This window comes from Onthophagus taurus, chromosome 7 (genome assembly GCF_036711975.1).
Source record: "Onthophagus taurus isolate NC chromosome 7, IU_Otau_3.0, whole genome shotgun sequence".
Taxonomy (NCBI): Eukaryota; Metazoa; Arthropoda; class Insecta; order Coleoptera; family Scarabaeidae; genus Onthophagus; species Onthophagus taurus.
In genome coordinates, this window is record NC_091972.1 from 15145491 (window position 1) to 15161147 (window position 15657).

General features: G+C 34.1%; 1 protein-coding gene across 5 annotated transcripts in view; it reads left to right on the forward strand.

Annotated features, from left to right (window-relative positions):
- Positions 1-15657, forward strand: part of LOC111425506 (Hormone receptor 3) — a 175280-nt gene that overhangs the window by 113798 nt on the left and 45825 nt on the right. Inside the window, exon 2 of one of the 5 annotated variants that reach the window (XM_023059613.2) lies at positions 4508-5027. The exons of 3 other annotated variants lie outside the window; for them this stretch is intronic. In XM_023059613.2, coding sequence (XP_022915381.1) covers positions 4928-5027 — 100 coding nt within the window. In that variant the 5' untranslated portion in view covers positions 4508-4927. Of the gene's footprint in view, positions 1-4507; positions 5028-15657 lie in introns of those variants that run through there. One more of the 5 variants, XM_023059637.2, reaches the window with a different exon arrangement.

Sequence of the window (15657 nt, forward strand, 5' to 3'; positions counted from 1 at the left end):
AGAGAAAGCTCGCCGCGTCCTGTGAGCTGTTACGCAAAGAGTGTGATATAATTCCAGCTCACGTTGTTGTTGTTTCTGCGCAATTTCGCCGGTATAGAAAATATCTACATGACAGATTACGGGTTGAATCTGTTATTTATAGATCGTAAACTCAATCGACACGAAAAACTGTACAGTTAATCAAATAGGACTCGTTTCATCACATTTTTTTTGATATAAATTAATCAATGAAAAAAAATTAAAAACAAACATGAATAAATTGAGAAAACAATTTTAATAATTGATTATTTTTGGACTTGGAACGAAGTTTTTATGAATATTATTATTGTTTAAAAATAGGTCCGGCAATTTTTAGATTACGCCGGAAACTTTGATTCAATTTCTAATCTTAGTTTCATTCAATCCAAATGACAAAATGATTAACAAAAAAAGTTATCATATAATCCGAGTAATATCCGCAATTATAACATAACCATTCTTTTATTATCTTTGATTATTGCAAACGTTGTAAAAAAAATAACAAAAAAAAATGAAAGGATTACGCGCGCAATACAATCAACGTTGAAGAATAATTGTTTAAAAGATACCTAACAAACATTTCAATATAATTCTTTTTCTGGATAACTCTTTCTCATTAAGACTCCGATGATGTCATAAGAAAATTTAAATATATAAACTCTACGCATTATCGTTGATTACTTCACTCGAACAACAAAAACGAAAGGATCAACATTAATCGCGCAATTAGTCAATTAACGCTGAGTGCTAAATTTTTTCGTATGCTTATACAATACATAGCGAAGTAAGCAGAAATTTAACATTTCAAAGGAAAAAGAGTTTAAAAAATAATGTGTGTCGTTTTAATCAATTAAATACCAATGAAACATTTTAAGATTATTTTTATTATTATTTTAAAACGTGATCCACCCCAAACCGTTTTATTCTCACTCAATTAAAAGTCGGGCGATAGTGAAAAACCTAAAGAGGACAGATCGATCCGACGTGGCCGACCGAAGAGCTTTAAAGCTCTCTCCTCCGCCGTCCTCATGGCATCCTTTTCGTCTCTCTAGTTTGCCCTCTCTCCTACCAAGGCAAAGTATTCTAATAAACGTGAGGGCGTCAGCAGGACGATGATGATAAGACCGCTGGTTCGCAGATATTAATATCAGCCTCGGTACTCTGGTCGCTTACGTAAAGATCGGAGGAGCTTTTTCATGCTGAGGTTCTCAATAGAAAAACCAAAAAAAAAAATTTTAAAAAAGCTACAACAAAAAGATTTCGAATTCAATTCATTCAGAATAGAAAGAGAGATCTTATTGTCGTGTTTAATGAAGACGTTTTAGTTTAGTTTTGGCCCCCATTGAAACTAAAAGTTCCTATTTAAAGGTGTTAGGTTGATATTGAATAAACTAAAACGAAATGTTAGCGGTTTTATTTGACTAAAACGAGCTTTGTGATGTTATTTCGGGAAAAAGTTGAAAAGTTTTAGATTTTTTTTTTCGTTAAAAGAAAACCCCCGGTCGGTTGAGAACTACTGCGAAAGAGTAGGGAAGCTCTCGAGAGCTTTCAGGATGCGCTTCGTTCCGTCCTATCGTCTTTAAACTGCATAGTATTGATTCACCACTCTACCACTGGCGGCGTTGTATGCATCCTCAAATAGCGCCCTTCTCTCTCTCTACTCGTGGCGCGTTTTTTCCGCTCCCGTCCGCCCCCGCCGTACCGCCACCACTAGAGCTTTTTGTCGCCGTCTCCCAACGCCCCAGGTACAAAACGCGTGAAAGAGAAAATTGCAGAGGAAGTCGCCAACGCGTAGATACGCCGTCGTCGGTAATTAAAATTTCCACCCACAATTTCAACCACGAATCAACGAACACCGTCGATTCCCGTAGGCGCTTATTTTCAATTCCAAACTGTTTACATCAACACTGATAAATCTCCTCAAGTTTAACATTAAGATATCCATCAACGTTTAGATTAATATCTACGTCGTATCGCGTTTATCTGTATAATCTGTGTAGTAATAAGTAAAGGGTGTGGGTCACGGAAAGCTCTTCGAGGTCGATTAAAGTTAAGAGAAGCTTCACGTTATCTGTGAATGAGTCCCGGTGTCGTCTTTAAAGGGAATATACAGTTATAAACCCGTTACGTAACCCTTAAAAAGAAATCCCTATTTCAATCTAAAAACAATAAAGTACTACATTTTTTGAGGAGAAAATTAACTTTATTCTTAGGCGTGTTTTTATAATTACAATTACAATTTTATGTTGTTAAGTGAGTTATAAGGTATTAAAAACTTTGTGCTTGGTAATGTTAATGTTTTAATACAACCAGTTTCGAGTACTAAAAGCTTTTGAGGAATGTTAATAAAACATTACACTACAGTAAAACCTCGCTGGATTATTTAGTGTTAGATTGTTGTATATTTTCATTGAATTAAAAGTAGAAGTAACACTAGACGCTCGTCTCTTAAGACGGCTAAACCCGAATATTTCTAGTTCTAGGCGAGTTCTAGGTCTAGTGTTAATTTTAATGCAAGTGTTGGTTCTAGTTTTAGTTGCTATTCAGTGCTAGAGTTGCATATTTTTTATTAAACTAAAACTAGAACTAACACTAGACCTAGAATTAAAGTTTCGGCTTTAGCCGATGTTTCTAGTTCTAGGTCTAGTATTAGTTCTAGTTTTAATTGTTATACAACGTTAAATTATGTTATATTTTTATTGAACTATAAGTAGTAAGATCTAGAACTAGAAAGATTCAGGGTTAGCCGTGCGTCTTTTAAGACGGCTAAACCTGAATGTTTCTAGTTCTAGTCTAGTGTTAGTTCTAGTGGTAATGTTAGTTCTAGTTTTAATTATTATTCAGCGTTAGATTGACACAAATTTTCATTGAACTAAAACTAGAACCTACAATAGACCTAGAACTAGAAACATTCGGGTTTAGCCGTCTTAAGAGACGCTCGGCTAAACCCAAATATCCCCAGTTCTACGTCTAGTGTTAGTTCTAGTGCTAGTATTAATTATAGTCTTAGTTGGTATTCAGCGTTAGATTGTTGCACATTTTTCATTGAATTAAATCTAGAACTAACACTAGACCTAGAACTAGAAACATTCGGGTTTAGCCGTCTTAAAAGACTCTCGGCTAAACCCAAATGTCTCTGCTTCTAGGTCCAGTGTTAGTTCTAGTTTTAATTGTTGTATATTTTTATTGAACTGAAAGAAGAACTAACACTAGAACTAGAACTAGAAACATTCAGGATTAGCCGTGCGTCTCTTGAGAGGGCTAAGCCTGAACGTTTCTAGTTCACGGTCTAGTGTTAGTTCTAGTCCTAATGTTAGTTCTAGTTTTAATTGTTATTCAGTGTTAAATTGTTGTTTATTTTTCATTGAACTAAAATTAGAACTAACACTGGACCTAGAACTAGAAACATTTGGGTTTAGCCGTCTTATAACGAACACTCTCTTACTTCGTATTAGTCCGTTATATCGAGGTTTTACTGTATATAAAACATAAAGGAGTGTTGATGAATTTTTAAGTACCAATCGCTTTCTCTATGTGATGATGATGTTGATGATAGATATAATCTGATATGATATGATGAGCTTTTTTGATGTTACAAATTACTTAGTTATTTGGGTCTCACTTAGAACCTTTTAACTTATAATTGAGTATATTAATAGAAATTCTATCGTAGCCTTTTACACGCACAGCATTAGATGTTTTTCCGAGCGAGTCATAATGTCATTGCACCTTGGCAACCTTCATAAACCTATTACACCAAGGCGATTTTTCTCTGGTATTTTCTCGCAAGGTGTGTACGCGTCCAACGAATGTTAAGTATCCAGTTATATGGTTCTTTTTATTTGTTATTTGACATCGTATAAACGTTGATTTTTTTTTCCTCCATTAAGTTAGATGTTAAAATATTTTTAAATTAGAAAGTAATGTTGTGCTTATGACACATCTAACAGTTTGGATCTTAAAGTAAATTATTTATATTACATGTGAAGAGTTATTGCAGATTTTCGAACGTTAGAAATTCGCGTGCGGATCGTGTATATATCAAGAGAATAAATAAACACAGCATAATGTAAGGTCGCTTGAGGTAGGTTGAAGTGTTATGCGTTAGCGATTACTTTAGTAGCCAGAACGTGATCGCAAAATTCTCGTCGACATTAACGGTTGTTTTAAGCGCGAGCGCGCGGTGTTTTTCGCGGTTGTTTTGATGCTATTTTTTTTACTTCCGGATTATTAGAAATATAAACATCGGGTGCATTGGACGCATACTATATCAATTCCTCGGATCGCGTATCATGTTATGATAAATTAGCCGCAATTCTACAAACAAAACCACGACATATCGGTTATGAATAGATTTCGTAATGTATATTGCGGTAAATGTATTATTCGTTTACAGTGTTTTTACTTTTGTAGAAAGTTGCATTCTTTTCAAATTCTATTCATATCCACTTACAAAAAAAATCACCTAAAAATATGTTAATAAAATTAGGTATAGAAATAACATCAATCGAAATATGGCCGAAGTGAAACGAACTTCCCGAAGCTAGTATGAAGAGATGGAAAGTCTACTGTGTAAAACGTACAAAGAACAAGGATAGATAAGAATACCGAGAACTATGGATATACTCTCCAAGACAAGACTGCCGTTTTTGGGTAATTGTGTGACGTAACTTTGTCGGTCACGCGTTTCGCTCCTTTTGTTTTATTATATTACTATTAAACTAAAATCGTAACCGTGTACTTATACACTGTTGTGATCATCGAACAACGCCGAAAGAAGAACGTTTTTCCCGTTGTGTGTTCTTAACAGTTACCGTGTGAATCTGTCTGTGTTAAATAATAATAATATTTCGTACGAGAAGCTCGTGTGGAAGAAAAAAAGGTGTACAGAGTGAACTGACAATTCAAAATGTATGATATGTGGAGCAATGTGAACCAGAAATTGGACCAGGTGCATCAGACTCAAACCCAAACGCAACAACCACACACATCTAGCGGATCTATAAAAGGTAAAAATAAAAACTGTTTAAATTTTTAATAAAGACAATTAAAAATATTATGAAACATGGAAAAATTGTTGGAAAATCGGTGTGTTCGAGAGCGAGCGCGTGCGTTTTATGTAGTTTCGTGTAAAGATACCCGTCGTTATTGTACATTATCTTTTTGACCTACATGTTGCCAGTTCAATAAACTTGCAGTACGACGATAAGGGGAACAAATTATGGAAAAAACACGGTGTGCACATAACACTTTCGACACTTCTACACACTGCGACGCGCTTTGTTTTGTTTGCATGCGCGCGATTCAAAGTTGTATTTCCTTTTTGTAAACAACTGAAGCGCTGATATGGAAAACTAACGGCATCGACACAAAAATCGAACAATTCAGTTTCAATTAAATACATCAAATCTTAAACGGTTCCTTTCAATTAGTAAAAGAACTTATTCAAACCAATTTTATAGCTATATAAAGGTTATATAAAGGAAATTATTTTATATACAACTTCTTACTTGCTTGTATTTTAAAGTTTATTGGTACCGGTTTCGACTTTTAAGCCATCATCAGCCAAAATGTCAAAATTAAAAGAAAATGTTAAGTTTGAAAATATAGAAATAACACATATATATACATATACGTTATTGTTTAGGCATTTATTTGAGCGACAGTGACTTCTTGTTTGCTTTGTGGTGGATCAATCTAATTTTAATACAAGTGGAATAATTTGTTTTTGTTTATTTCATTATATTATTTTTTATTTTATTAGCTCATATATAAGATAGATTATAAGTGAAATGAAGATTATAATGCAGAATCAATTAATAGTTTTAGTTTTTAGGAGTAGGCATGTACTACGATTGAATAAAAGTGCAATTATTTTTAAGGTTAAGTGGAAGAGCAGAAGCGGGCCATATTATGGTCGCATTCTGAACTTCGCCTTAGGATTTCCACCTGTTTTGTATTTAAGTTATTTTTCTTTTTAAATATTATTTTTTTTTCTTTTTTGATTATCTTTATTTTGCATTATAGTAACTATAGTTACTATTATTATTGTTTGTTCTCTTTACTCTGGAAATAAAGGCAGTTTATTATTATTATATGATTCATTAAATGAATAAAATAATATTTTCAAACTTAACATTTTCTTCAAATTTTGAAATTTTAGCTGATGATGACTTAAAAGTCGAAACCGGTACCAATGGATACCCACAATAATTTTATAACTGTTTCATGTATCACAATTTCATACACTCCAATCAATTTAATAGATGTCTAGGATGTCCAGGACATGAGCTATAAATATTTTAGTTGTTTGGTATTTCTATTTGTTAATAATTTAGTTCCTAACTTCAAAACATATTACAATAAAACCTCGATATAACGGATTAATACGGGGAAGGGAGTGTTCGTTATAGCCAAAAATTTTAATTTGCACTTTAACACAAATTCGGACAGTTTCCACACCGTTGCGTTCAGCCTACTTGGCTTTATATTTATACCAACGAACACGACGTTTGTGACGTCATGTATAAACACTAGCACTAGAACTAGACACATTCGGGTTTAGTCGTGCATTTCTAGCCGACTTAACCCAAATGTTTCTAGTTGTAGATCTAGTGTTAGTTCTAGTTTTAGTTCAATAATAATATACAATAACTTAACTCTAAATAACAACTAAAAGAAGAGCTAACACTAGCACTAGAACTGACACTAGACCTGGAACTAGAACTAGTAACATTTAGGTTTAGCCGTACGTCCCTCAAGACGGCTAAACTCGAATATTTCTAGTTCTAGGTTTAGTGTTTCTAGGTTGTTTTCAATAAAAATACAATATAGCGCTGAATAGCATTTAAAACTAAAACTAACACTAGACCTAGAACTAGAAACAGTCGGGATTAGCCGTTGGTATCTTAAGACGGCTAAACGCGAATGTTTCTCTTTTTGGCTAGGATTGACTCCAAATTCATCGTAGAAAAATAAATAAAATTCTTGAATGAGGACGAACGTTTTTTTATTAAATTAGTTCGGTGCTACATGTTTCGACAATGAGTTGTCTTCATCGGGCACGACGTCAGATTGGAAGAATATTTGGTTGAGTTGAAAGAAAAGTCCGGCCAAAACGAAAAAACCATCAACCATTTCTTTCAACTCAACCAAATGTTCTTCCAATCTGACGTCGTGTCCGATGAAGACAACTCATTGTCGAAACATGTAGCACCGAACTAATTTAATAAAAAAACTTTCATCGTCATTCAAGAATTTTATTTACCGAATGTTTCTATTTCTAGGTCTAGTGTTAGTTCTAATGATAGTGTTAGTTCTAGTTTTAGTTGTTATTCAGCGTTAGATTTTTATATATCTTTCATTAAACCAAAACTAGAACTAACACTAGACCTAGAAAGTTTCGGGTTTAGCCGTGCGTCTCTTAAGATGATTAACCCCAAATGTTTCTAGTTCTAGATCTAGTGTTAGTTCTAGTTTTACTTCAATAAAAATATTTAATAACCTAACTCTGGATAACAACTAAAACCAGAACTAATACTAGCACTAGAACTGACACTAGACCTAGAACTAGAAACATTCAGGTTTAGCCGTACGTCTCTCAAGACGGCTAAACTCGAATATTTCTAGTTCTAGGTTTAGTGTTAGTTCTACTCTTAGTTCAATAAAAATTCACAACAATATAGCGCTGAATAGCATTTAAAACTAAAACTAACACTAGACCTAGAACTAGAAACAGTCGGGTTTAGCCGTTTGTCTCTTAAGACGGCTAAACCCGAGTGTTTCTAGTTTTAGGTCTAATATTAGATCTAATGCTAGTGTTAATTCTGGTTTTAGCTGTTATTCAGCGTTAGATTGTTGTATATTTTTCATTAAACTAAAACTAGAACTAACATTAGACCTAGAACTAGAAAGTTTCGGGTTAGCCGTGCATCTCTTAAGACGGCTAAACCCGAATGTTTCTAGTTCTAGGTCTAGTGTTAGTTCTAATGATAGTGTTAGTTCTAGTTTTAGTTGTTCTTCAGCGTTAGATTGTTATATATCTTTCATTAAACTAAAACTAGAACTAACACTAGACCTAGAACTAGAAAGTTTCGAGAATTTTTCGAGTTCTAGGTCTAGCTTTAGTTCTAATGATAGTGTTAGTTCTAGTTTTAGTTGTTCTTCAGCGTTAGATTATTATATATCTTTCATTAAACTAAAACTAGAACTAACACTAGACCTAGAACTAGAAAGTTTCGAGAATTTTTCGAGTTCTAGGTCTAGTGTTAGTTCTAATGATAGTGTTAGTTCTAGTTTTAGTTGTTCTTCAGCGTTAGATTGTTATATATCTTTCATTAAACTAAAATTAGAACTAACACTAGACCTAGAACTAGAAAGTTTCGCGAATTTTTCGAGTTCTAGGTCTAATGTTAGTTCTATTTTTAATCGTTATTCTGCGTTATATTGTTACATATTTTCATTGAACTTAAGTGGAACTAACACTAGACCCGAGTTGCATTCTATCTATGATTTATATTTAAATCCGTTATATCGATATTTTACTGTATTAACATCAATCATTTTATGTTTATATTTAATGCTTAAAAATGTGTTATATAATTTTTGCTTGTAAATTAGAAAGTTATCCAGCAAAAAGAAACTAAAAAAATTAATTTTGTTTATATCATTATGATTTATCGCGAAATTTCATTCAACTAAAAATCGTTAATTTTGACGTGATGACAATTTAATAATTAGTTTAAGACCTTATTAACCTCATTCCAATTTAGAAACCACTACTTAATTCCAAGAAATAAACTCGGTCCTTCGTTTAATGTATAAAAGAAAACACATACAGAATACGAAACAGTTTCAGCACCCGTAGGGAAAACCCAGTCACTTTTAGAAAGCGAAAACATCAGCGAATTAAAACGCCCCTCGTGTGGCATCAGGGGATTTCTGGGAAATCTGAACGCGCTTTCGTTTCAGGCTTTTGTTTAAAAAGACGAGAACGTACATCTTGTGTTTTTTCTCTCTTCTTCTTCTTGTTTTTTTTTTCTTTGCTGCGTTTTTTTGCCATAAACAGCCAATAGGCGGTGCACGTCGCTTATTGTATAAGTCAAAGCCTCTTTCAGCGGCATACGCGGCGATCTTATGTCACAATAGTGTGTAGCGTAGTGTATTAACGGGCGACGTCGTCATCGTTTGAACGAAGCGGCATGCGAAGTCCAAGTGGAAAAACGTGCCGTTCGCTGTAGACGGTGTACCGTGCTACGGAGCCGAGGCTCGCTGAAACTAGGCCAGAAGTTGAAAGACATAAACCAAGGACACCGAGTCCCGCAAACGTACGATTCACCGCGGTCTATACGGAGATACATTTTAGCGTAATTGCAGAGTGTTTAATTGCAGGTATTCTGCCGGAGCTCGTGGCTGCGGTAAAGCGCCTCGACGGGTTCACCTTCAATACGGTTCAACGCGTTTTTCGTAGCAACTTCGATTCTAAAAAGACCAAGCCACGTTTCGAAAGTGATCGCCGGCGATGATAATGATGATGTGACAGACCATTATCGTATAATCTATGAAACATTAATTATTTTTGGTATTTGTTTATGTAATAACTAAATAAATAAATAGCATTTTTTTGGTATTTTAATGATAAAATTGAATTTTGCTACGAAGTGATTTTTGCCAAAGATAATTCATGAAATTGTTGCTTGCCAAATTTTTTTTAAACTAAGAAAGAAAGATGTAAGATCGAAAAATAACATATGGTCACGAGAGTGTGGTTTATTTAAGTAGACGTTTTTATGTCAATGATTTTTTTAGTTTTGAAAAATTAACAAGCAAATCATGTTTGTATTATTTTTACTCTACCTCATTTTGCAATCACAAATACGTTATTTCCGAATTAGGAGCTGATTATCAGTCTATTAATTAATGTTCTATCATGTAAGTTATTTTGAATTTTTTATATTCCATTAGAAGGTAGGTGATATAAATTTCATGGATTTTAGTATTATTTTCACAATAAATTAATGATGCTTCTAGATGAAATTGAACTTGATTACATGATTATACAACATTGTTATTGTTAGCTGTGCAGGGCAGAATAATTTTCTTGTGGACATATCGGATTACAATCTGATTGCGTATGTGTCGAAGCTTTAGTAGAATTAATGCGAATTCTCTTGCCGGTAACCATTTGCCATTACAAAACATATTCTGCATTAATGATATCCGTCATAAAGTCGATTACTTGCGGCATTATTTCTTGTGCTTGTTGAATCTCATTTTATTCCTAAGTTATTTGCTCCATGACTACGGTTACTTTAATATTTATGGTAGATTTGCATGATAAAGATTTAGCTACGTATAAAAGAACGTAGCAACTATCTCATTTTAATTATTACAAAACATTGGAGAAACTCATCAACATCTTATGTACATCGTGGACAAATTAACTAAGGTTTGATATACTCCAATACATTTGCTCATGTGGATAGGATTTAACGACTTGTGTTCCATCAATATCTTGTCTGTTCTTTCAAAATCTTGGAGAATTATAAATTTGTGTAGCATGTATATATTATATAATATGTATTAATACCAATATTAGTACAAGAAGTTTATAAACCAATAATAAACCAAAGTTTATCAAAATAAAATATTTCTTCTGATCAATTATATGCCAATTTTTATACATTTTGACAAAGACCTATATATTTTGTAATGAATACTAAACACTGTCCTACTAAATTGAATTAACATGATTGAAATCTATTAACTAAATTACTAAAATATATTCAAACAACCTCAATCATTTACATTATGTGTTAACCACGTTTGGGTAATTGTAGAACTTCAGCCGCAAATAACGGCGGCTTAATCAGACGATGTCATAAATATCTATGCCATAAGTTTAGCCGAGTTGCCGTAACCTGTAGCAACATACCCGCAAGCAACCTCAAGTTAATCAGACGAAATCATACATTTCCACAATAATCAAACAAAGTCAGAGACTCTTCGTCCTAAGATTAACTTAGGACACTTTTAGCTGATGATCTGTAATGTGTTGTCCAATTTTAAGTTTGATATCGTATTAATTGTAGACTTCGGTCTCAAGTGAACTCGGATTAATTGGCTGTAACATACATTTCTACAATAATTAGTAAAATTATAGAGCCTAAAATCTGGCCTAAATTTAGCCGAGATTGTTTGTGCCTAGGTGCTATAATGTGTTTTCCAGGTTTGGACTAATATGATATTAATTGTAGAGCCTTGTAGAGCTTAATTTTCTGATTAACACATCCAGCTGCGCCTCCATACAAAGAATTTGGAATTTTGTCTGAATAAGCCAAATCACCTGGGGCCAAGTCGTTGCAATTAAAACCACACCGATATTGAATTGGGTAATATATGTTGGCACACCACGGTCCCAAGCGACCATTGCTAAACGAAGACTGTATGATTTTGTCTAATTAAGTTAAGGTCATTTGCTACCAAGGCGCTACAATTCATACTATATTATTCCAAAATTGGTTGACATACACTGGCAGCGCCTCGGCATCAAACGACCTCAGCCAAATTTAGGACGGAGAATGTATATGATAGATAACGAATACTCTACCACTTTATCCATTAAAACTGTTATTTTTGAGTATTTCGCCCAAAAAAAATAGATTACAAGACGCAGTGGCTGAAAACATTGCAAAAATGTTTGTACATGTTGTGCGAAGAAACGGCCTGGAAAGACTTAGAGGGCATAGTAGCTGGCAAAAGGTCGCTTGGAAGATCCCCTCCAAGATACGCAAACAACCTCAATCATTTACATTATGTGTTAACCACGTTTGGGTGCATATGTGATTAATTACAGGGCATTGACAATCAGCGACCAAAGCTTAATCAGGCAAAGTCATAGATTCTCCGGCCTAAGTTTAGCCAAGGTCACGTGTAACCGATGCTCTTTAATGTGTTATCCAGTTTAAGATTGATGAATTAATTGTAGAGCCAAATCATACTTTTCCACAATAATTAAGCGAAGTCATAGACCCTTTATCTTAGCTTGAGTTTAAGTCGCTTGTGGCCAAGACACTATAATGTGTTGATCGTTTTGGGGTTGCTATAATATTAATTGTAGAACTTCTGCCGCAAATAACGGCGGCTTAATCAGACGATGTCATAAATTCTATGCTATAAATTTAGCCGAGTTTCCGTAACCCGTAACCAGTTTGAGGTTGATATCGTATTAATTGTAGACTTCGGTCGCAAGTGACCTCGGATTAATTAGTTGTAACATATATTTCCACAATAATTAGTAAAATTGTAGATTCTCTGGCCTAAATTTAACCTAGGTTGCTTGTGCCTAGGTGTTATAATATGTTTTCCAGGTTTGGACTAATATGATATTAATTGTAGAGCCTTGTAGATCTTAATTAGAAAAAGTCTTAAATTGTTGGAATTGTCTCTGATTAACACATTGCTAAACCATTAATAAGACCATTAATAAGAAATCATAAGACTGTATGATTTCGTCTAATTAAGTTAAGGCTACCAAGGCGCTACAATTCATACTATATTATTCCAAAATTGGTTGACATACAATGGCAGCGCCTCGGCATCAAACGACCTCAGCCAAATTTAGGACGGAGAATGTATATGATAGATAACGAATACTCTACCACTTTATCCATTAAGACTGCTATGTTACTGAGTATATTGGTACCCGTCTTAATTTCACTTTATACGTCTCAGATACCTGATTACCTTAAACGTTTAAATCTTGCAACACAGTCACATATTGAATGTCATTATACAGAAACATTTATGTGATAGTTTTTCACTTTTACCACAGAGTCGTCGTGCACTGTTCAAGATACTTCTAAATAGTATTTTTGGGTATTTCGCCCAAATAAGTAGATTGCGAGACGCAGTAGCTGAAAACTTGCAAAAACTTTTGGACATGTGCGAAGAAACGGCCTGGAAAGACTTAGAGGGCATAGTTGTTGGCAAAAGGTCGCTTGGAAGAGTCCCTACAAGATACGCAGACCTTATCAAGATGACTGACAATAGGGATGAATGGGGAAACGCTCTGGGGAGCAACTTACGAACACACGATTCTCGAATACAAGATTCCGACTGAGAAGAAGACCTAATATTAACGTTAGGTACAAGTATATTCTTACAATGTCTCCTCACAGCAGTATATTCGCATACCGTGTTTCGATAGCCATCTTTTATTCTTTTGTCATACTTCCTATCAAATGGCTTTGTCGTTCATTCAATTCAGAAACAGTCCCTCGTTTCCTTCTTTGTTTTGAAATATAGTTTCGTGCTTTTATGACCTTCTCAACATTACCTTCTCTCATTTACATGACGTGTCCATACCATACAAGTTCTCTGATCTCTATTATCTCCGCTTTAGTGTAGACTCTATTTATGCATCTTCTGACCTCCGCGTTCCATTACTATTCTTTGACTCCTCTTCTTATTTCTGTTCGATAACTGGCAACACTCTGCCCCTTATGTCAATATAGGTACCACGATTATCCTATAGATTGTCATTTTTGTTTTCAGAGTCATTTTATTCGACCATAGCAAATGATTTAGTATCCGCACGCATCTTTGATCTTGCTGTATTATGTGTTATACTTCTGCTCATGTCCTTACATACTTTTTGATTTGTAGCACTCAACATAGATGTCATAAATCTAAGTTCTGTCTCAATAAGTTGATGTGCTTCTTCGAAGATTCACCTGCTTAATGCTTTTCCAATTCCTTATCTCTATGTTTCTGAGCTTAAGTACATCAAAATGTTCTCGCCATGTCTAAACTTCCTGTCATTTTCTGTGATAAAGTCGATTTAAAACACTGTCTAATTTATTGGATGTTCATTTCACTGCTTAATTCGCTTGATTGTACTTGACTATGTTTTTGTTTCTTGAAACTTATTATTCATGATCAGTACTTGGCGAAACCACTAAAGAACCAGTTTTCTTTTCAAGTTATTCTTATTTTATCAACTTTCATTTTGTTTGTTAGAAAGTGAAGATATTAACTTTATATAGCTTAATTCTACATACACCTACACTTCCAATTGCGTAACATAAACAATTTTAATTAATTGGTTGTACAAACCTATATCTATAAAACTTGACATTTTTTGAAACGTATTTTATGGTTGCATTCATTGGTAACATTTGACATTAATGTAATCGAAAACGACATTAAAATAAATTGATATCTAAAGAAACGTGTCAACTTTCATTGCTACTACAAAGATAAATGATATTTAAGATAACTACTGTAAGTATATAGAATTTATAATTTCAACTGAAAAAATAATTATTGGATTATTTACCATCAAACATTTTCTACACTTAGATGAGTCAATCAAAATTCCTGACTGTGTTAATCATAAATTTCAATTTCATCGAAGCGATGGAAAATAATTCTGTCGAGTCGAAATTGGCTTTTGAAAAGCTTTCTAGGTGCTCAAACAATGCGCCGGTTGCGCAACAACTTATCTAATTGCAAGGCAAACAATGGAAGGCGCCGTCCGCGCGCACAAAACGGGGTAAAATGTAGGTTATATTTATTTTAATTTGAAGTCGAAAACAAACATGGTTCTCTTAATTGTTTGTTTGGAATCTTATCGGAGGTGTTCTGATACATAGTTATGGGTTGTGTCGGATTGCCACCGGAGATATATCTTAAGCAAACATTACCTACTATTATATAAACTGGGGTGTTAATCTTTCGAGTTTCTTACCCGGGCTCTGTCTAATTGTAATTCAGAACAAGACCATAGTATTGTTACCTATATTGACCTTTAGGTAACGGACGACAATTCTATGTAAATTTTCTGCGTCGTTCGATGTGGATTTATCTATCTGCCATCTCTCGCTCAAGACGTGTAATTTAATGAGACAATGTATCCCCATTTAAAACGTTCAATGTCTTATTAATCTTAAAGTTATAAATCATTGTACTCGATACATACTAAATAAATGCATTTTATACCTACATATCAAAAATACAAATTTGCACTTCCATAGTAATTTAAAATCTATTACACGTAGACCATGAAACATATAAGATGATATAAAGAGAAAGTAAAATACTATAAAAAATTAATTGTATTAAGGGTAATAAATCACTTAATCCAAACATTACGTAATATATCGTTGTAATTGTAGCTTTTAAATGGATAATTATCCACTCCCGGTATCCGAAATTAAATAATTGCGGGTCGACGCCGAACAATTCGAAATGGAAAAAATGGGTGGGGAGTTGCGTTTCACGCCGTGAATTTAAACGTTAAAAAAAGTGAAAGTTGCCTTCGTCAAAAGCAACCTAATCATCGGACAGCAGCAGCAGCCGCCGCCGCCGCCGGTTTTTATTACGTAACCTCGCTCAAATTGATAAATGGGCTTGACTCAATCAAAACACACTGTACACGTTCGGGACAGCCCTTATCAGATCCCGTTTACATTCGCCCCTTTAATTGAAGAGTTTCCATCAAAGTTTTAAGATCGCGACCGTACAATATTTTCCGATATATCTTGATTTATACGACAGGTACAAATTCGTTACCACGTAATTCGCTCTCTAATCTATTACCTTCTGTCTATTCGAATCGAATCGCAAAATTGAACCGAA